Source organism: Nicotiana sylvestris, chromosome 7, assembly GCF_000393655.2.
Source record: "Nicotiana sylvestris chromosome 7, ASM39365v2, whole genome shotgun sequence".
Taxonomy (NCBI): domain Eukaryota; kingdom Viridiplantae; phylum Streptophyta; class Magnoliopsida; order Solanales; family Solanaceae; genus Nicotiana; species Nicotiana sylvestris.
This window is the reverse complement of record NC_091063.1, coordinates 54,233,084-54,256,592: the sequence shown is the minus strand read 5'-3', so window position 1 is coordinate 54,256,592 and position 23,509 is coordinate 54,233,084. Positions and strand designations below refer to the sequence as shown.

General features: G+C 36.5%; 1 protein-coding gene across 1 annotated transcript; it reads right to left on the bottom strand.

Annotated features, from left to right (window-relative positions):
* Positions 1–3,737: 3,737 nt before the first annotated feature.
* LOC104236124 (ethylene receptor) lies at positions 3,738–12,650 on the bottom strand. Its single transcript, XM_009789999.2, has 7 exons — positions 12,551–12,650; positions 10,472–11,419; positions 7,085–7,453; positions 6,673–6,939; positions 6,424–6,551; positions 6,041–6,238; positions 3,738–4,452 (listed from the first exon to the last, which is right to left on the bottom strand). Exons 2-7 carry the CDS (start codon positions 11,369–11,371, stop codon positions 4,098–4,100), a joined length of 2,217 nt encoding a protein of 738 aa, XP_009788301.1. The 5' UTR covers positions 11,372–11,419; positions 12,551–12,650; the 3' UTR covers positions 3,738–4,097.
* Positions 12,651–23,509: the final 10,859 nt, after the last annotated feature.

Below are 23,509 nucleotides of genomic sequence, written 5' to 3'. Positions count from 1 at the left end.
TAACATCACTCCTAACGTATTTGAGAGATCAATACGGAGGGTTTAAAGGCGGGATTAGAGATAACGAAACCTTGGTGCGATCATAGTGAGCGGTGAATTAGTGCTAGCTAGTGTAGTTCGAGAGAATACATCTAGTAAATTGTGGTAGTTACTCGAGAGAGAGCTACGACACTCAGAGTACTCACGATCGGTAGAGAATACTTAGGCGAAATTATAGAAGACGTAGCGGGAAGGATTTCGACAATTGGGGAAATCATAACTCTAAACCTCCTAATCTTTTCTCCAACCATTGGTATCCCTAGTTTTTAATTTACTTCTTTAATTTGTTAGTTAATTAGTTAGACATAAAAATCTTAATATTATAACTTAGAAATTGTTCAAGCTTGTCTTCCGAGTGATATTGAACAATTATAGTGAAACCTTAGTTCTCTATGGGATTCAACTCCGGACTTTTAGATCGGATTATATTTACAGCGATCACTTATTCTTTTTAGGACTAGAGTTGGGCGCGATCAAACATGACATTGTTACAATGAGATGTATATTTACCCATGGATCCTCATACAATAAAGATTGATGACATGAGATAATTGTCAAATGCTACGTGGCAAATCCTAGTATTGTGCTCTACCAAACTCCACTGAAGGCATGCAGATGATTACAAATTTATCTCCAGCTAGGCAGATTAGAGTGAAAAATCTAATTCGTGCAATGAATTTATAAGATTTTTTATTGGAGGCTAATATAGGGGTGCTGGACGTTGCTCTTTTATTGTACAAAAAGGGGTCAAACTTTGGAGGGCTGTAATACTTCGAGCCTTGTCTTTATGACACAAAAAAATATATACCCGATAAGTCTTGAAGTAAGGGTATTTATAGGCATATAAATTTTATTAAAATTATATTTATAAAAGAATTTAGATTATACTTTAAAATTCAAGATATATTGATCCAAATAAATATTATGAGCTAATATAATTGAATTAATTATATAAGTCCAAATATATGGATTAAATAAATAAGTCTTAATATATTGGACTAACCTATTTAATTAGGCTACAAGTGATGAGCCCACTTCATTAGGCCCAAGATGTCATCTTCCTAGAGGCCCAGTTTGATGTCACGAGTCAAATGACGTGGCACGCCAAGTCAAACAAAAGATCCAATAGGATCCTGCCACGTGTCAAAATGACAAGGCATGCCAAGCCAAATCAAAAGGCCAATGAAACCGCGCCACGTGTGCAAGTGACATGTTTTGGCCAATCAAATGCGTCCATGCCATACTTCAATTTAATTGATCAGAAAAAGTTTGTTCTTAGCATAACTCCTCCCTTCCACAACTATAAATAGGGGTCTTCATAACCCAGAAAAGGGACTAGAAGTTATAACAAGAAGCAAGAAAGAGTTCGTGGATCAAACGCTGCAAATTCCTCCACAAGTTTCAAGCTTCAAGCAATCAAGTTCAAGTTCAAGACAAACTTAAGAACGAAGAACAAATCAAGATTCAAGGAGTACGAGTTCAAATCAAAGTTCGTGCTAGTTGAATTCAAGATCGTCGTTCGTGACGACAAATATAGATTCAAGATCAAGTTCAAGTTCAAAGGCCCTTGAATTTGTTTACTATTGAAAAAAAGAATCAGAGGATTCATAGAGATTGTATATTCATATTATTTAAAATCAAATACTACGATTGTTACAATAATTTCGATCTTGATTTTATTTTTTCGATGCAATTTATTGTCTACCCTCTTAACCACGACATTTCTATGAACACAAGATCAAAGATAAACTTATTCAATGGAAATGCTTATTGACACTCGTCAAGCATAAAAGTAGAAGAAAAAGAAGCACAAGAAATCTTTTGTACATCATGTAACTTTTAAAGCTTTAGGAAAAGAGTGTATAAATCACTTGTTTTTACCCTATACTCTTTTCTTTGATTCTCTCGAGTAAAATGGGAAGCAGGTCAATTTTCAATACATGTCCAAACACTAGTTGATTTCTTCTTATCTGTCCAAGTCTTATTAGACAGAGTTATACGATACTTGTACTACCAGTAGGAGATAGTAGGTACCTCATGAAATTAGTCAAGGTATACGCAAGCTGGCCGAATACCACGTTTATAAAAAGAATGTATTGTAAGATATATCTTAGTGACGAAGAACGAGAGCATGTAATTGAGTAAAGAGAAAAGGTATATATGTTGTTGAATAATACATTATTTGATAAAAGAAGATAACAACAAGTACTCAAGTAGCCATTCTTTTCAGTGGGGTCCAGATATATGCTTTGTGACACTAAAAAATTGCAGGCAACCATTCCAAAACCTAAATGTCGTGGTTTTGGACTCAAAATACGTTTATACTGTTAAAAAAAAGTTACTTTTTATATATAATGCGGTATTATACTGCACTAGAAACGTAATTTGAGTCCAAAACCACAACATTTAGGTTTTGGACTCGAATTTCTATTGCCTATAATGACTATTTCACATGCATTTGAGAGCTCTTCATGATCTCTAACGTTATGTCATGTACATAAAACAAAAGTGCTGCTCCTATAAAGTTTCAGTTCCTTTTTCTTTCATTTCTGTTGAATAAAGGAATACTAATGTGGTTTAGACACTTGAACAACAAGATACATGCATAATTGTAAATGTAAAAGAAAACAAGTGTTGACAGTGAGGAATCAGTTGTCTGCCTTATCATTGGCGGCCTTTCGAAATTCCCTTCTTTTCTGACTAATCATTTCATAAATTATTAACCTTACCAAAGTTTGGTAGCATAATTATAAGGTGGTTGTTGGAGACATTTGTTATTTCCTTCTCTCACATGGTGGTAAATATCAGGATTATACTTTTCTTTCAACAACTTCAACCCGCCAATTTGTCGTCATTATAGTTTTACGCGACACTCTATAAAATACGTATTTAAAAATAAGTATAACTTTTTCACTCCTTACCCTTTGCTTGCTATCTCTGTCATTAATAATAATAATAAAAAAAAAGACAACTTCGTCATTTTAATCTTGTATATGAAAATTTAACTAGACCTATGATAATTATGAGCTAAATTAACAAGGGAAAACTTAATCGTAGAACATGTAATTAATTTCAAGTATTATTCTCTCAGCTTAGAATGACGTCTCTCCAAGTGGAACAAACGAATCATACGTATTAAATTGGGAACTTGTTTTTTTTTTTTTCAAAATAGCCGTGTAAAGTCAATATTGTACCATAAGTTAAATTTAGCAGTCCAACGCAGACATATCCTTCTAACAAACTCCTGAAGGTAGGCATGAGGAATCGTGTGGACCTTTATGAATTACGTGGATGATCCTATACTTGATTTAGCACTATTACTTATGTAATCGAATTCATTCAAACGCAACGTGATATCCATGTAATATCTACGGGCGTTTGGTACGAGAGACAAGTGATAACTAATCTCGAGATTAATTTTGAGATGAATTTATCACACATTTGATTGGGATAAAATTGTTATATAACTAATCCCGAGATTGTATTGTTCTTTTATCCCTACAGGATGAGAATGATGAGATAACTAATCCCGAGATAATTAATCATAAAATAATTTGTTTCATGACCAAACGACCCCTTAGTTTTATCCTTTTCAAAAATACCAACTTCTTCAACTTGAACCATTACACAAGTTGGAATACCACACCCAGGGTTAATCACTAGGGATTGTGAAAAAGAGAGGAGGGCGAGAGGGACGGTTGGGAGAAGCTTTTGCACCAATTTTCAGGCAAATGTCATGCACATAATGTACATTGATACAAATATTTTTGATTAGTTCTACCCAAAAAGAAAATGAACGAACATGTTTTCAAGCTCCAACCTCCCAGGAAAGACGGGACTTCTCCTTCAAAGATGTAGAACAAACTAATTTCTTTATACAAATCTGTTGACGATACATCATCGTACAATCGCTTTTATAAGATATTTGAACCTGCAATTAGTGTATTGCGCTATCATTGTGAACAACTCTTCGTTTTGCCCGAAGTCTGAAAAATGTATGTACAGCCACACTCAGTCTTTGACAAACACTTTTGGTCGTACATGTAATCCCTCTTTCACTAGGATTGAAGAATAACTCCATGCTCTAAAAGCTCGGATAAAACACTTCTCATTTTGTCGACTGAAACAGGTTTCAGAATAACTCCATCCATACCAACTCTCATGCAGTTTTCTTTGGTAACTCGGTCAGTGTTTCCTGTTAGTGCCACAATAAGTGGCCTGTTGTGATGTTTCCCAAACTTTTCATGTATTTGCACAGCAACTTCATAACAGTCTATACCCGGTATACTCACGTCCATGAATACTACTTTGTGTTCCTGAGTAAGAACTCTCAAGCACTCATCACCAGAGCTAACTGTTGTTACATCGCACCCTAGGTGCACTAGCAGACCCTTGGTTACCATCCTACTAAACCTGCATAAAAAAGATTCGAAATGGATACATCAAATTAATCTCTTAAGTCAATAATAATCGTATAGATCATTTTCAAAATATACTACAATTGTAACAACCTGAGAAACAGAGACACCGCTGCCACTAACACAAATTTTGGTAATCAATTTAGAGCCACCAACAGTGAAGGAGAATAAAGAAAAAGTTATGGATATTTACCAAAAAAGTCAAAAGAGACTCAAACTTTTTTGTTCGATAAACAAGAATCCTGTACCTTGCTCTAAGATGTGTCTTTATCGATATTTCTTAATCCCTTTGTCACAAAAAGAACGATGGAGTTTATTTACTCGCATATATTTATTGCTTAATCCCTCAAAATAAGTAAATTTGAAAACCACATAAAAGTACTATAAATCATATTTTCTCATAGTGTAAAATATTTTTAGGTTGTTTTGAAAAATCATTATCGGTAAAATTATTTGACTCCCCAAAGTATATTCTTCTCAGGAGTAGGCTCCAAAATCTAGAGGTTGGAATTCTAATCTTTCCTCCTGCTTTGCTTTCTTCTTCCTCTTTCTTTTGTGAGGGTGATAAGCACCTCCTTCCACTTTTTTCTTTAACCTCCTTCCACTTTCCTTTTAGCACGATAAGACCTATAATGTACTTATCCAATTTTGCCAATACAAGACGAAATATCATGCATTTAATAACTACAAATCAAGAAATAATTAACAAGCTAAATGAGGTATGCAATGAAGATCAAACTTCAACCGCAAGTGGAACCAGAACCAAATGACTATGATTTTTGCAGGAAATAATTAAATAAACTTTTTAGGAAAAACAGCCTTTTGTTTTTACTGTCCCCAACTTGGACTCTCTTGAGGGCCCTTTTTTTGGCTTGGGGGTTGGATTTTTTTTTTGGGGGTTGGGGGGGGGGGGGGGCAGAGCATGCTGCCTGCTTTTAAAAGGAATTTCATGTATGACAAGAACATTTGATAAGGTATTCTTTTTTTTTTTTTTTTATAAAATCAATTTTTGAGATAAACATATGACCATTTCTATCTTAAAAGTAGAGAATGCATATTAAGGTGTTAGCTAATGGACCAAAACATCTTTGTACAAAAATACATACCCAAAGAAAGTCTGCAAACAAATATGCAGCCACTTTATCCTATGTCTTCTTACGCTTTGGAATGGTGTATCCCTGTGATTGGATGGGAAAGGATTTGAGTGGGGTCGGCCACAATACTTCCTACAATCCTATGATGAAACAATGATGTGTGCCTCTGCGGCACACTAACATGTTTCCCTTCTCCATTTTCTGCAACTTTAAACCATCTTTTTTCACTCCCTCTGCTTCTTTTCCAAGGGATATGAAGCACCGACCTTAATGTCTAGATTATACTCCTAATATACTGTCTAGCACTTTCCACTTTGGTCTTTATTCCAAAGTGATGTCCAACAACTACCACCTTTTTCAGCTTGTAAATGTTTAATCTCACATAACATAGACCAACCCATAGCAGAACGAGAATCATTGGCCAGATTAAGTCGTCAAACAGCAGGACAAATAAGAGTCTAAAGATAAAGAGGTAGTATCAGCACTCACCCGTTATCATCCATAATCAAAACCTTTAGTCCTTGAAAAGTCATCTGCATGTGATTTGCAGGCAATCTGGGCATAAAGGGAAGCTTAGGCTCATTTGAGCGCCCAGGAATGCCAAGTTTAACAATAAAGATAGCAGTAGACCCCTTGCCAAGTCCTTCACTTTCGATCCAAATATGACCTTCCATAAGATTAACAAACCTGATCCAGGCCATTAAAACAATTTGTCAGATAAATAATCACTGTTGTAAGTGTCTCCACATGCAATGAACAAATTTTCCAACGAATGTGCATCAGCAAAGAATGAAAATTCAATCTTGAGCAGTTCTCCAGTTATCATGGAAAACTGAAACGCATTCAACACAAACACCAAAGAAGTGAGATACCTCTTAGAAATCGCAAGGCCAAGCCCAGTGCCACCCGAACTTTTAGTTGCTAGTGCCTGGTTTTGCGCAAACTTACAGAATAGCTTGGGGATATCCTGCGGATTAATGCCTGATCCTGTATCTTTTACCTAAATAACAGGGGGAAGATTAGCAATAAAACCACCACCCCAAAAAAAAAATAAACAGAGCAACTACCATATATAGTGCAAATATTAAATATCAAGCATGAAAATAAACTTTTAAACATACCTGTACACGTAAATAAAAGTGATTCTCACTTTGCACAGGAAAAAACTCGGGAGCTCTAGGATCACTTAAAGATTCTGATTTTGCAGCAACAGCAGAAATTGACACACTGCCTTCTTTTGAAAATTTTACAGCATTGCCAACAACATTTAAAAGAATTTGCATTAGCCGTTTTTCATCTCCAATAGCAAATTCCGGCAAATCTGAAGACAAGCTAAGCGTGACAAACAGCTTTTTCACAGATGCAATAGGCTTGACTAAGTTAAGGACCTAAAGCAAAAGGCAGACACCTGAATCAGTCAATGGTTTCCAGCATAACATGTTGGAAAACTGGAAATCACAAGTAATGTTTTTAACAGATCTAGAACATCTTTTCATCTGTTCTTATGCAAGTAAACAGCAATATCAGGCTTACCTCTCTGAAGAGAACATGAAGATTGAAAGTCCCAACGTCAAGTTGAAGGCTTCCATCCTCAAGCCTTGAAAGATCCAAGACATCATTGATGAGCGTTGCTAAAAGGTTGCTGCTCTTAAGGATTGTTTCCACCATCAGACGCTGCTCCGGTGTCAGCTCAGTTTCTTGTAGCAAAGATGAAAGTGCAATTATTGCATGCATAGGAGTTCTCATTTCATGATTCATAACAGCTAGGAAATCATTACGCGCACGAACAGCCATTTCTGCTTCTCTTCTTGCCAGATCAAGAGCGACATTCTGCTCCATAAGAAGATCCCTAGCCCTCATTGATTCCTCCAAGATGGCAGCATGTGAGAGAGCAACAGCTACCTGAATTGACAAAAGATAGAAAAAAGTCACTTCATCCAGTCACACTCCGTTTTCACCCTTTTAACAGAAAAATCCAGAGGTGCAAATTAGTTGCAAGCAGACCATGTGAAATGGATAGATGCTTCCCTATGTGCCAATAACATCCAGCGTAAGAAGAGAAGAGATCCCTTGATCTCCAATAGTAAAAGGGTTGTCAGAGGAGGGATTCTACATAAAATGTCATTTCCACCATTTATCCAGGAAATATCCAAGGATCAAAGAGAAACGTAATAACACAAGTCTGTGCAAAAAGTACCCCTTTCGCCCAGGTTGTTTTATGGTGCTTGACTATACACGGAGTTTTAAGGAAGAAAGAAAGGCTTCTAATACACATGCATAAAATACAAAAGTGTCCATTGAACCAAACTATTTAAGTTTTTATAGCTAGTGGAGCCTAGATCAAGTCACTGGCAAAATGAGAACATGTAAATTAAACTGTTCCTAGTATATAAAGATGTCAATCTTTATAGGACAGACAAAAATGAAAAGAATACCAAACCAATTGGGATGAAGGGATAATAACTCTTCAAGAATGTGCAAGACAAACAGTAAAAAGTATTAAGATGGGAGCTTAGTTCATAAGTGGTAGTATGAATATTTAATACGTCCAGTTTAGCACTAAGATTGCCGCTTACGACTCAGCCAATCAAGTTCAGCATGGGCAGAGCCAAAAATCACGTGAGACTAGTGAAAGATTTTCTGATACCAAACAATAGTCTCCTTAAAAGAAAATTTTATTCCAACACAAATTTTGATAAAAATCTCAATAAACTCGATCCCTAAAATGTGATGATATTCTAAAAATCATATCCCTCAAAGCAACATAACAAATTTGCTTAGAATATGGTTAAGTATGATCATCATTTTCCAAAATAATGATCATACAAACTTATCAAATTAAATTAGTTTTCTTAAATACACAAACATAGTGCTCCAAACTTACAAAGAAACCATAGTTTTGGTCTCTTTTCCTCTTGGCTAAAATGCATTTCTACATGCCTTGAAATCTATAAAACCAATATAGTTTCTTGATGCGCTAAAATTCAAATTAGAAGAAAAAGGAAAAGAAGGATGTTAATATTAAACCTTACGTCCGAAAGCCGCAGGGCAAAGTTCAAAGGGGTTAAATAATTGACTGGGGTGCATTGAAACCCACAACAGGCAGCCTCATCCTTATGCAAGACCGTCCATGGCCTAATGCGCCTGACTTCTAATCAGGCAATTGTGGATTCAAGTCCCACAAGGAGAGCTGCTTTCATTTGAGCCCTAGTTGATTGATTAATCATAGCCTACTAGAAGTTGAACGTATCCACTTTAACAAGGATACTGTTGAGTTGTCCCACATCGGTGGGATTTGAGGTCCTTGGTCTCCTTATATGGTCTTGGGCAATCCTCACCTCATAAGCTAGCTTTTGAGGTTGAGTTAGGCCCAAGGTCCATTTTATCATGGTATCAAAGCCAGGCCCATCCCAATTATTGTTACCGATGTTGGGCCACCATTTATGTTGTCCACGCTCCAGTTTGCAAGCCTGGACATGGGGGGAGGGAGGTTGAGTCCCACATCGGTGGGATTTGAGGTCCTTGGTTTCATTATATGGCCTTGGGCAATCCTCACCTCATAAGCTAGCTTTTGGGGTTGAGTTAGGCCAAAGGTCTATTTTATCAGATACTACAACCACTCCACAAATTTCTGTTATATCCAGAAAATTCATAGCTAACATGTTAAGCTTCCAATTTCATATACTTAGTTTCTTTTTTCATTTAGTTTCTCTAATTAATAGGAAAAAGGAGGGTTGCCAAGAGACAAATTGAAGAATGGAGGACTATTCCTTCAGAAAAAACTCCTCCGTCAAAAAGCGTATAATCTTGTTTTATCTTTTGCACACATATTTACCCCCCCCCCTCCCCACACACCAAATTCTTTTAAAGTTTTAACGAGTATAGAAAATACTACTTATGCTAGAGATTTAGCCTACAGCGTGAGTATGATATCAAATCAAAAATAAGTCCTAGTTTGTTTATACCCTAGATCCTACATCCAACGTTGAGCCAAATCTAATAAAGCATAAAAGTCGTGGAAGCCAGTTTTGTTGAATGCTATCTTCAAGAGCTAGGTGCAAAATAAGCTGAGTGCTTTCTTGCTTACATCACACTTCAGTGTATATGCACGAAGGGGCTACAGTGTGAATCTCATCACCAATAAATTCTGCCTTGAAGAGGGTGACACTAAATAAGAAATATTTCACTTAATTGTAATTTTTTCAATTCTTTAGTCATATAATTGTTTCATGTTTATGGTTATTATCCTCACTTATTTACTCTTTCCGCTTAAAGGCCTAATAGACCTCAATGCTTTTGTTTGCTTTCGCCTTTTATAGTAATGGAGGAACCAAAAGCGAAGGAGAGTTACAGTCCTTCCAAAACAAAATGCTACGGCCAACTGAATAAACCCCATTTGAATATATTTTTATAACAATCGTTCATATCTCTCTCCAGTCTTTCTCTCCCTGTGGACAAAGTTGTAATGACTTAAAAGACAATTATGTAAACAACCCACACATCACAGTCACCTATCCAGCAAAAAGCAATCAAGGAAAGCAAGAATCAGAAAATCACAGCATCACAATTTAGCAGTTATTTCTTGTTGCATTCCATTAGCTATTGGATTATTTGGATTTTGAAGTCCGCCTTCTTTGGCACCGTCTATTTCAAAAGGGGCATGGGATATTTAACTATTTACTAGATTAAAATTCAGTCCAAACATTTATGAAAGGATGTGATCAAGAGGAATAATTTTTATGAAGATAATCAGGGCAGCTAAAACTGCATCAATCAATTATCTCATTAAGATTGGTTCTGTAGCTGTTCTTATAATGATTAAGTAATATCTAATTTCAACAGCAAACTCTAGCATTGAACATCATTGCTGTCAAAAGGGGAGCTATAAGATATTACATCACATATAAAAAAAATTCAAACCTGATCGGCTACCACTTCAACAAGCTCCAATTCATGGACATGCCATTGTCTTGCACTATCTGAAGGAAGCATCAAAACCATCAAAGCATAGCGCTTCGTCGAAAGTTCAGGCCAATCATTAATCTGAAAGTTTGAGAGATGCAGAAGGGGGACCCTGACAGCAACCACCTCACCTGGCATGTACTTCCCAGCAGGTCGAAGCCTTGCAACGGGAGAATTTGGTGATATTTTAACAGCACGATTTGTACTGAAAACTTGATTAATTACAGGAAGTTGTATAGGTACTGTAAATCCAACTGGATATTGATGACGTAGAGTGTAAGAAAGTTGAAGCTCCAGTCCAGTACGAGTTGGCATCCACAATGCACACTCTTCCAGTGCCAATGCTCTTCCAAGCTCAACAAGTGTAGTCTTCAAAATAGTATGTCTATCCAGAGTACTTCTGATTTCATGTGTTAGCATTCTAACATACCTACCCGTCTCCTCTTGTGTCCGAATAAGACCCATTTCACGATCAAGCTCTGCCGCTTTGTTTTTCAAGAATAGCTCCCTAGTTTTGACACTCAATAGATCTGGAATGATGTGCACAAGCATGAGAGCCGTTGCACATGATACCACAGCAGTTAAGACCTTTGCGGTGGTCATCACTATTGCCAAAGTCCTTGTATGGGCGGTAGATGTCCATAAGTTGATAAGATGTGTTGCTCCACAAAGAACTATGAAAGCACCAAACTGCACGAGTACCCATCTATATGGAAAAACTGCCGATTTCTGGACAAAGTATACCAACTCGATTGGGATAGAGAAATAAGCAACTGCGATGAAAAAATCAGAAATGTACTGATACTTCATTAACAACTCATCAGCAGGCCATTGTGGATCAAAGCAGTTACAATCCATGATGGACAATCACCTCAATAAATCACTCTCTCTATTGTATCAACAGCACTGCAGCATAAGGACATCAATTCATGGAGAGAAAGGGTTTTAGCCCTCTGAAGGATTAAATAGTCTAGAAAAATACTAATACATCAGCTAAGTTAGTCTCAAACTTAGTGTATATAGCTCCAAAAGCAAAATCAATACTGCGCACATATACGTTTAAAAAGAAAGACTTTATTTTAGTAGCAACATAGTGATTAATATGTAAAGATACAAAGGAACAAAAGCAACTATGAAGGATGGCCTCCTGCAAAAAGTTGTGTCTGAAGTCCATTAACAGAGTATACATCATCAAGTGAAACTCTCTTTTCAATAGTTTTTCACAAATGATGAGATTATATAATTAGTTATGATTATAATTAATATCATTATTTGATAAGTATACATGATGTAGTTATTATAACAGAAGCGGAACTGGCTAGTAAATATTATTTGACAGTTAGCTCTTCACTAGTGTGCCATTGCAAAATGTTGCACCACAAACAAGGGTACACCACCTCATTACTCATTCTCAACAACCTATTCCAATACTCTCCACATAAAAAATCTTCACTTATCAAATTCTGCGACTAAAACTGGAGCCTATTTGGATAGTTGATTTTGCTTTAGGATTTATATTATAAATAAATTGATTTAAAATGCTTAGAGAACAAAAATTGAGGTCCGGATAGTAAGATCATGGGGAAAAGCAATCAAATTGTTTTACTTCCATCCCAACAACTGAAAACCAACAATTAAGTAATTAAAATGTTATCTTTATTCCTCAAAAGGTTGAAAAATTAATGGACTGGAAAAAGGATTCAACTTTATTGACTTCCATCCCAATAACTAAAAACCAACAATTCAGTAATCAATATTTACTTCGCTAGCCTCCAAACATTGAGAAAATTAATGATTAACACTCAAAATCAGATTACTACAACATCACAACTTCAAAGCACAATTATTTATCAAAACTTAAAAGTATAATTAGCTTCGTTAAATTCATTTTAAGAAAAGAGGAAGAAAAAAACTTTGTAAACTGAAGGAACATAGCAAGCCACGTCGCAATTCGTATTCGTGGATTAAAATTACGGGGAAAGGGATTAGGGTTACTGTCACGTAAGAAATATAGAAGCGAATAGAGAAAGAACTTACAACTAAGTACCGCCGGAGAAGAGATTCCGACGAAGTCGCCGGAGACACCGATGGAGAGGAAATGATAACTCTTTTTGGTCCCCCACCTATTATGCCGAATTGCGCAGAGTTAAGTCATCCGCCATTAAGTTAAAATCAACCGTTTAGATTCGGTGCTCAAATTAGTCAAATTGAGTGACATCATAAAAAACCCACTAATGGAGGTTTTAATGTCGAACAATAATTTTCATATCTTATTACTTAAAAAGGCATTTGCCGCAAATGGCTCTTTTGGTCTCTAAATTGGATGAATTTATCAAAAAATAAAATTCATCCAATTACTATTAAAAATAAAATTGGAATCTTTACACAAATAGCCGGCTGAATTTATTGTTTATTTTTTCTAGCCGATATACATAAATTATATACTAATGTCACGCCCCGACCTTGGGTAGCGCGACCAGTGCTCGATCGAGACATCCCAATCTAGCAAGCCTACTTGATGCTGCTACCCAATCTTACCAATGAAAAATTTAAGAATCAATAACAAGAAATAGACATGTGAAGAGTAAAGTGTACCACATCCTTTTTCCGTTACTTATAGAAGCTTCATTTACAATTTCCAAAATATTACAAGCTCATATTTACGAGAGGAAACATGTTTGACAACTATAACATTTCTGGCTCATTATCCCAAATCGAACACTACCCAAAGCATGTCTATAGAGCCTCTAAATAAAACAAAAGAGTAGTATGAAAGTGTCGGTGACAAGATCCCGACTATACCTCAAAACACAATATACGATATCAACTGACATAAGGCCCCGGAGCATAATACAACTTACTAAAATCCGCTGAGTAGAGGGTAAGCTACTAACGAGAATCAAATCCGCCTGCTGAGAAACCACCTACATCCATTAAAGATGCAGAGCCTCCAGCAAAAGGGACATTAGTACATATGGATTAGTACTATTATGTAAAACTAAATACCTTCTCATGGAGTAGAGTACCAACATAAAAGGAGAGAAACACGGAATCAATAAGAACTCAAGTAATACTAAATGCCAAGTTAAAACATAATCAAATCCAATTAAGTGTTAACAATTTTGGTTGGGAGATCATTAGCCACCGATCATACATCATGCACAAGGCATGGAGTTCGATCGTTGCTCGACCGGCTAAGCCGTCTCACTCCAATGTATGCGGGTGGACATGGATACCCAACCATCACACCATGCGCGAGGCACAGAGTCTGATCATTGCTCGATCGGCTAAGTCGTCTCACCACGAATGAATATGGATCAACATGGTAATACGAATCAAATATAATGATAATAAAGGAGGAATCACTATGTGCACGACATGGTGTCCGATCACCACTCAATCGGCTAAGTCGTCTCCCCACAATATCGTGTGGGCCGACATGGTGATATGAACATATATTAGCAGTAAACTCATCCCAATTAAGGGGAATAATCTCATCATAGTACAAGGAAGTTTTTGTCTCTCAATCATCTCCTACAGCAGCATGTGTAGTTTCGGGTGTGGGCCTTTACAACCCGCCCTTCCTCGTACTTAAATGATACTCCCAAAAATATTTATTTATTTATTTATTAAGAAAATAGAAATATAAATGTCATCTTATAGCCTTTCATACCATCTATCGCTTCATTAGCACTTTTAACCATTCACAACATCTTCATTTCATTGGCTCTCTTGGCCATACCTAATGTTCTTCATTCATGGAACGATGACCGCATTTCATATTTTACACTTCCGTTTCTTTACTTTCAAGGATCATTGTCATAAACATCAATATATAGAATATTCTGAAATCATAGCTTTGAGCTCGTTAGTAATGAGTGACATAAACACATTGAATTTCTTTCAAAGAGTGGAGCATAATGATTGGCAATCAAAATACAAGTTAGAATCTTAAGCGATTAATACACCATTTATTCTTGGAATACTTTTCTCATAGGGAAGCATGATATCTATAGTTTCAACTTATGAGTATGTAAGAACTCAAAACATATTGAAAATACTTGCAGAGGAGAGCATAGTGATTTACAATTGAAACATGGATTCAAATCATATGCATTAGTGACAACTACTGTTGATACCCAATTTTTCCCTTATATATTTCTAAAATGTGCACACACACTTTCAAAATATTGTATATGCATTTGCAAACATGCACAAGTATTTTTACAATTTTTCTATAATTTTAAAGGCCCTAAATCCATTTATTTCTGCATTTTTAATTACATAAATGTTCAAAACTATCCCTTATATTATTTTATAATGATTTAATTATATAAATTTATCATTTAAGTTCATATGAGTATTAAAACATTTTAATTACATTTCTTATAATTACATTTGCATGTTTAAGACTATAATTGCATATTTTGCAAATATAGCCCCCACATAGGCATAACCACATTATCTATACAGAAATTGACTCTTTATATTTTTATAATATTGAATAATTATTTTAAATCATCTTCATGCTTGAAAACTATTTTTTATCAATTTATTAGCTATTTTTAAAATTATTTTAATTAGTAAAAGGAGTATTTAAATAACAGCCCCTAATTTACACCCAAAATCGGACCCCCAACCCAATTTATTAAACCCAAGTCCAATTTAAAATAACCCTAATCTAATTAAACCTACCCGACCCAATAACTCCGTTTAATCGTGGTCGTTGATCTTTTAGATCAACGGTCCACGATTAAACTTACCATATTAATCCCAAACGACCCCCTAAACCCCTTTATTTATTTCATTTCCGCCACCCTTTGTTCCCTCATCTCTCAACTCTCTCTCAACCTAACCCTAAAACCTAGTCGCTATCACCTACAAAACTCCCCGTCTATGGGGTTTCTCTGTATTTTCCGGCGTCTGCTACATCTTTTGGTTGTTCGACTTCGTTGATCTATGAGAGAATCTCAAAGAGATTCAACCTGGTTTTGCTCGGAACTTTTTCACAGGCCTGTCTATTGCCATTTTCCTTTGTGAGTGCTGTTTTTTTCCAATTTTTGGTTCGAATCTATGGGTTTAGACTGATTTTCTTTCGTCTCTGTTATTTCCAAAAAAACCCTAGTCTTATGACTACTTGGGTTTGTTCAGATCCTTGCAGATCTGAAACGTTCTAAGTATTATTTGGTATTTTTCTACGAAAAAACATTCAATTTCTCTAATCATTATTTGATTTCAGTGATTTCTAAGAACTAGGTTTAGTCCTAAGTTCTCTTCAAATGATTTTCAAACTTCCAAATGTTGAATATGACTATTCTTTACTGGTTTGATTAATTTTGTGTATATGCTTAAACCCTAGGCCTTTCTGTTTCCGGCACTAGTTATTTCTGTGATTTTCCCCTTATTTATTTATTTATTTATTTATTTATTTCTGTCAATCCAATATACTGATTGATTTTTATTTGGGATTCGAATCATATTTTCTTGTTAAGGCTAGTATCTCTCTGTGATTTTTACCTATTTCCTTATTTGTGACTTTACTTAGTAATATTTGCCTTATTTGAAACTATCAGTCTGACGTAGGGATTTGATTGATTGCTACATGGTATGAGAATTATTTATTGCCTTATTTGAGCCCATTTTTGTACCGTCAATTGACTCTCCTCATTCTAAGGGGTCTTTTCCGGATTCTTCTATATGAATTGACTCGCTAATTGGCCGATTGATTTATTTGATTACCCTTATTTTATGAACTATGATTCACTCTTTACCTTATTTGTTTTAACCTCACTAAGTGCTATATATACTCTCATTCTGATTCTTCTAAGGACACGAACAAAAGTTCACAAATACATTCACACACAAACTCTACTCTCATCTCTCTCTACTACTTGTGCTCATTGTTTGTCTAATCGGCTGAAAGCCAGGACTAGACTGTTAAATCCTGCTACTTTACTTTCTGCTTCTGCTTCTTTAACTGGTATGTTCTCACTTTACTATCATGCAAACCTCTGTATGATTTGATCTATGTATTTCCTATTCCCAGCATGTCCATTTTATGTTACTAAATCAGTAGGATCTTTATAGTCAGCCTGTTTATCTTTAACTAGACCTATGTGATTCATGCTCATTATCTCTAGTCAGTATGTATACTGCCATTCAATTAGACTATATGCTTCCTGCTATTCAACTTAACCTATATGCTTCCTGAAATAACATGCCTGCTTCTGCCTTAATCGAGCCTATATGTCTACTGCAATAACATGTTTACTTCTATGTTGACTGCAATAACATGTCTACTTCTGTATGATTGAACCCATGTGTGTCTTGCTCTCAATCTGCTTATTCTTGCTTTAGTTAGACTTATGTGTTTCCAGCCTTATGCTCATTTCTTCCTCACTAGCATATCCCTTCTATCTTATGTTCACCTTTGACCAATATGACTTCCAGCCCTACTACCCCTCTGTATGTGACTAAATGCTCACCCAGTAACAGTTAATTAACTAAGTTGAAACTCTAAGTTACCCTGTTTCTGTATACCATTTGACTGCTGGGACCTTTGTTTGAGTTACAATGATTGAATGACCCTGTTTGCTCCTTACTTCTTGGGAATCCAAAACTATTTTCTTAAAAACTACCTCTTGTTTAAAACTCCTATTCTTAGAACACCTAGGGTCTTGCCCCTCTAGTGTAAGCATTGATTAGGAGTCCATGAGGCTCCTCTGAAGTTTGACATACTGGAGTTGGCTTTCCAAAACTTGCTCACAAAGGGTTACTTTGAAAGTTTCTGGTGTGAGCATTGCCTGGGGTCCCTGAGGTCCTTGGGAACTTTGACACACTAGGATACTATTGGATGCATTATGAGGCATTTTTGGACTGGTTGAAGGCCCGATCTGCCAGGTTTATCCTTTGGGCCTATATTCAGGCCCCCCTATAGTTGTAGCAATTTCACTTCGGTAACTCATTATTAATGCTGGTCTGTTATAATAATTTCTTGTAAACAGATATTGGGGAAATTAGTAAAAGGGAGGGATTCTTATACATATCCTATTGGAAAAGGGTAGATACCATGCCTATAGGTTGTTACAATATTTGTTCATTTAGATACGATGCCTATAAGTTGTTACAATGTTTGCTTATTTAGACATCATGCCTATAGGGTTCAAAAATTGATCCTGCATTCTAGATAATATGTTTGTAAGTTTGTTGCGACGCTTGCTTAGATACCATGCCTATAGGTTGTTACAATATTGTTTGTTTATATACCATGCCTATAGGGAGTTTTAAAATTAACCCATCTTGCCTGTAAGTTTGGAAAGATCAGTTTCTACATATTAACAAGTTTTAAATCAGTCTTCTGCATATTTTAAAACTAATTGCTGCATTTAGATGCCATGCCTATAGGATTTTAAAACCAATTTTCGCATTTAGCTGCCAGTATCTATAAGTCTAGAATAAGTTATCACACCTAGACAACATGCCTATAGGACTTAATAAACTCAAACCGTTTTAAACTGATTCCCAGAATTCTAATTGCATTTATACATCATGTTTATAGGGTATTACAGATCTACGCCTAGGCAAACCTATAGGTAATTAAGGTCTAATAAAACTGTGGAACTATGCTTTGCTTACTTGTGACTGCCTAGATTCAATAGGTTTTAAAATCAGTAGGCAAACTGATTAGGCCTTTAATGCTTTGCCTTAACGCAATGCTGCATATTCTTTGCTTGTTATGCTCACCTAGATATCCTGTTCTAGGACCTTTCTGAAATATCTAAAATCTGTTGTTTAAGATATGCACTTACTTACTCTATTTGTGGAGGTAAAGTGTGAGCCTTTAACTATTATATCCTTGGTCCAGTCCTACGTGTTTTGTTTGTCGCCTAGAGTTTTCTCCTTTGAATTACCGTGGGAGAGTCTAGATCCACCTTAACTAGAAGTCCTAAATACCTCCGAAACTATATAAGTAAAGGGACGGGCAGTGAACACATAGGATACATCTTAAGGTTACTAGAACGCTTAGGCTATGACCAGGGGAGGGTAATTGGGTAGTAAAGGATATGATGACCTGTGCGCCAATGCCACGTGTAACCCCTCTAATTGAGGAAGGCTTACCGGGTATTGTATAGATGTGATCCTATAGGCTAACAAACCTAGGACATCCCTCATCTTATTCACATATTTGTGCTTAGACTGCTTATCTGTTAAACTTCCTTTATCTTATATATGTACTTAGACTGCTTATCTGTTAAATGACTAATTCACATAATCTGAGTTTGGCCGAGACCGATCGTTTTGAACCGCGAGGGGTTCCTAACACCTTCCCCTCAAGGTTATTTCGAGCCCTTACCCAAGTCTCTGGTAATGCAAACCGGTTTTATGAGTTATTTTCTTTAGGTGCCCTAACATACCTTAAATCTATTAGGTGCCGACTCTTCAAATTCAAATGCCCAATTCCCAAAAGAAAATGAGTTGTTCCCAATGAATGTCAAAATCCGGACTCCGCGAGGAAGAAGGGGGTGCGACAACATAGTGACTCTACTAGGGATATTTTAGGCTCTTACCATAATGAACTTGTTTTTATGAATTAGTCTTAAGCATGTTTATTTCTGTCAACACATGTGCACCCTTTCCCTTTCCCCCCTTTACTTGGATTTAATTGTTTATTTTCAAGCATTTATGATTTCCTATATTTCTTGAAACTGACTTGTTTCCTTGTTTTCCTTTTGTAACTATCTTTCAATTATTTAAATACCGCATTTATCATTTTAACGTGCAAATACTTGACAACATGCCATTTATTGTTGCATATATCATGCTCAACATCATATTCCATTCATGCATAATCAATCATATAGAAACGCTTGATGAGTATTTGCGCTCTTCCTATATATCACCCTTTAAATTCATAAAGATGTAATTGCGGTAAAACTAGTCGATCAATGGTGCGTTCGACGGTTCCGTGCCTTTCCCCCTCAAGTTGTCCGCTTGAGGGTCCCAGTCCAGACCTCTATAGCAACCTTTCTCTGATCAGTTGTGCATGCATCATTGTCAAACCTAGCCGGGTTAATATGTTGTCCACATAATAACCCTTTAAGACAAGCCTCACCCAAAAGTCCATCGGGTTTTCCATAATCCCAACGGATGAAACCACGATTGTGTGCATTAATTTTGGAGAAATAAGTACCAATATGCTAATCATTGTTGTATAAATAGATGAACCTGGAGGGTAAAGGGCGTAACCTATACTTTTTTTGTAGAAAATAAGGCACGAAGTCCCCAGGTTCGGTATGGTCGATATCATACCTTCACTTCTACTAGATTGGTGGAGGGATCTTCCTTCAAGTGACCAAAACCATGTGAAACGAGTCTTAGGAAATTTTCCTTATCTGTTGGATCTTCAGCCAAACAAAATGTTGATCGAGGCTGCCATCATGTTTTGGGACAAAGAAAGGGTTGTGTTCCGCTTTGGAGACATAGAAATTACCCCCTCTTGGAAGAAATAGGGGGATTTGCTGGGCTACCTTGGGATAGCCCTGGTTTATTAGTACCAAAAAATCGCACCACTAAGGTATTTCTAAAGATGATGGGGTTTAAAAAGAATGATGACTTGGAGTGCTTGAAGAACTCCTACATACCTTTCGACTTCCTCTATGAATGATACGGTCACAACAACTCTTACCATATTTTTGATGATGAATTCTCCATCACCTCCTTGGGTTGGATTCATCGTAGGGTCTTTGTGTTCATTGTGTGTTTCTTGGGCATGCTGGAGTTCCCGATCCAAGAGGACAGAATCCATACAAGGCTGGCCATGGTGGCCAAAACTTTGATGGAGGGGATCGAGGGGAAGACATATACCATTGTCCCTATGATCTTTGTAGATATGTACCGGGCCGTGGAACGCTGTCAGAAGGGGTTTAGATTCTTCGAGGGTTGCAATTTTTTGCTGCAAGTTTGGTTGCTAGAAAATCTCCAAAAGGGTCAATACTATCAGGAATTTCCGCGAAGGCCTTGGGTTAAGGGGCATATACTCTTATGCTCCCCTCAGGGTTATGAGAGAGGAAAACAAGAGACAGGTCATACCGCGAGTCACTAAAATAAGTCACTTTATAGCCGATTTTCTGTAAAGCCCCAGAAAATTTTGCTTAGTAATTTAAGATTTCGTGGTGCCAAGGTAGGCTAATTATTTTATCTTACATGCAAATGAGGATTAATGATATTATGGATATCATTTGGATATGGTAATAAGTGTATAAGTCTTATTATAATTGATTTAGGGTTTAAGGAGAAGCCTAAGTCTAAGACAAGTTAGAAAATTACCAAATAGACTAAAGTTGTAAATGAGTACGCACAAGACCTCACTTTGGACAAGTATATCTCTATTTATATAAGGTTTTGTGCGATTAACAACCTATCAAATGAAAGGTCTTTGAGTCTAGTTTCCAACGCTTCAAACCATTCATCATTTGGACACTCATACCAGAAGTTATGACCAAACTACCAAAAGCAGCGCAGAAATTTACACTACTATGGTGCCCCATGCGGCGCGCCTGTGGGGAGGTACAGAGAGCATCCAAAAACGTTTTTTGAGCACTTTTTTCACAACCGCGGTGCCTCACGTGGTGCGGCTATACAAAATCGGGTTTTTTGTTATAAAATAACCTTATTTTGTCAAATAGATGGGAGGGACCATTTCTTGAGCAAAAATCAGATACTTTTAGAGAGAGAGAGAATGCCCTAGAGTGGGAAATTGTTCCTCATCAATTCTTCTACAACTCTTGCTCAAATCTTGAAGGATTAACAAGGAAAACCACACTAGATCTTCATTCTTGAGGTAATATTCTATACCTTAACCCTTAATTTTGAATTTTAGCTAAAGACGGGTATTTATCAAGAAAGTTTGTGGGTATTGGAGTTGTTATCTTATTTGCATGTGTTGTCAAAAGGTGTAGGAACATGGTTGAGCTAAAAATGAAAAAGTATGGGTTGTGGGTTGATGAAATCCTCTATAAAAGGACCATAAAGATTTAACACTCATATGGTGTTTGATAAAGTGCTCAAATGAGTTAGAATTATGAATATCTTCCTAATTTTTGTTAAATTTTGTTATGTCTCGAAGTAGATGGGCATTGCTAGAATTTCCGGAATGTTGTAGTAACTTAAGGAAAAGCTCTTTGAGGTATGTATGGATAAAACCCCTTTTTATTTGAAATTGAGATTCGTTGGCGTTTACGAAAGTGTGGTAAGATTTGAATTGGTTAATGTATTGATTGTTATTGTGCATTAATTGATTTGGAATTAACTACACATATACGTGAAGGATGTGCCTCAATGTGAGTAATGTACCATTCTTGATAATTAGAGAAGTATAAAGAATACAATTATGTGTTGAAATGCTTAGGCTATAAGCCAAGATAGAAACTGAGAATTATTCATGCTAGCTATGTGCCCACTTACCTGTACTGCAACTTGAATTACTTTTGTATATGCCTATGTTCACAACCTGCAAGGTGAATACTGAAAATGGAAAACGATGTGATAATAGTGGCCTTGAGTGCCAAGGAATTGATATGATATATATATGAAATAAAGATTCAGATGTGATGACTAATGAGAAAGGAACAACACCTAGATAAGGCATCCTAGCCGATCGGGTCGTGATCGGACACCATGTCGCACACATAGTGGTAATATGCTGATATTGAATTCCGGATAAGGGAAATAAAATAGTGATTGAGATATATGCCTCCAATGAGGCAACCTAGCCGGTTGGGTCGTGATCGGACTCCGCTCAAGATAGCGGTGGTATTGTAAACAGTGATGAAGATATGAAAGAAATGCCCCAAACTAAGTTTTGGAAATTATATGAAGGATTGAATGAATTGCATATTTGATTTACTCATGTGATTTACTTGTACTTGCTTGATAGTTCTTTATAGTAAAATGGTGTTTAGTTATACATACTAGTGCTATTCGATGGCACTAACGTCCCTTTTGTCGGAGGCGCTACATTTTTTTTATGAATGTAGGTGGCTCCATTGCGGATAGTGCTGATCGCGCATAGAGGAATACCTTCTTCTCAAAGTCTTGGTGATCCCCCTTTCTCCTTCAAGGGGTTACATTGTATATCTTCTTATTTTGGACTTTCACTTTTGAGGTATAGCCGGGGCCTTGTTGCCAACATTGTCATCACGTCTTTTGTATCCTTAGCAGCTCCGTAGACGTTTGTATGAGTTATGTATGGGTACTGGATAGGTCAATGGACCATGTTGTATCCTTGTACTCTTGCTTTCTTCTACCTTATAACTTGTATGGAACCTTGGAAGTTTAACCACGTTTTAAATGTTGTGATATAAAATGAACTAAGATGTTGAATGTACGATCTTTCCTAGTTTAAATAAAGGTAAGCATGGCTTCCTTATTCCTATCGAGTTGGGTAGATAGCAGTTGATAAGGCTTGCTCAGTTGGGTTCACTCGATTGAGCGCCGGTCGCGCCTCCCGAAGTTGGGGCATGACAAACTTGATATTAGAGCCTAAGGTTTTAAAGTGTCTTAGGATGTCTCGGAGCCGTGTCTAGTAGAGTCCTTCTTATCGGTGTGCGACCACATCTATAATTTGGAGGCTATCTGGACATTTAGGAATGTTATCCTTCTTCAACACTCCAGATCGTACGATAAAGCTTGACTATAAGATTGTCTTCTAACTCGTGCGTTGAGATTCGAGATAAGTTTAAATGCTCTTTCGTCTATTTCAAGTAATGTTGTCATATGGAATGACCAATGGGAAAGACCTGAATATTAATGAGATGGCACGTATATCATGTTGAACAAATTGTACAGATATATGAGATACGTACATAGTACCAGAAGCATACTTTGTATGAGAAAAAATGTTTAAATTGATCACCCACCTCCAAAGAGACATTGACTTGATAAATGAGATGCGAGCTTATATTTCACCTGTTGATAATGTGTAAAGCATGTATATGA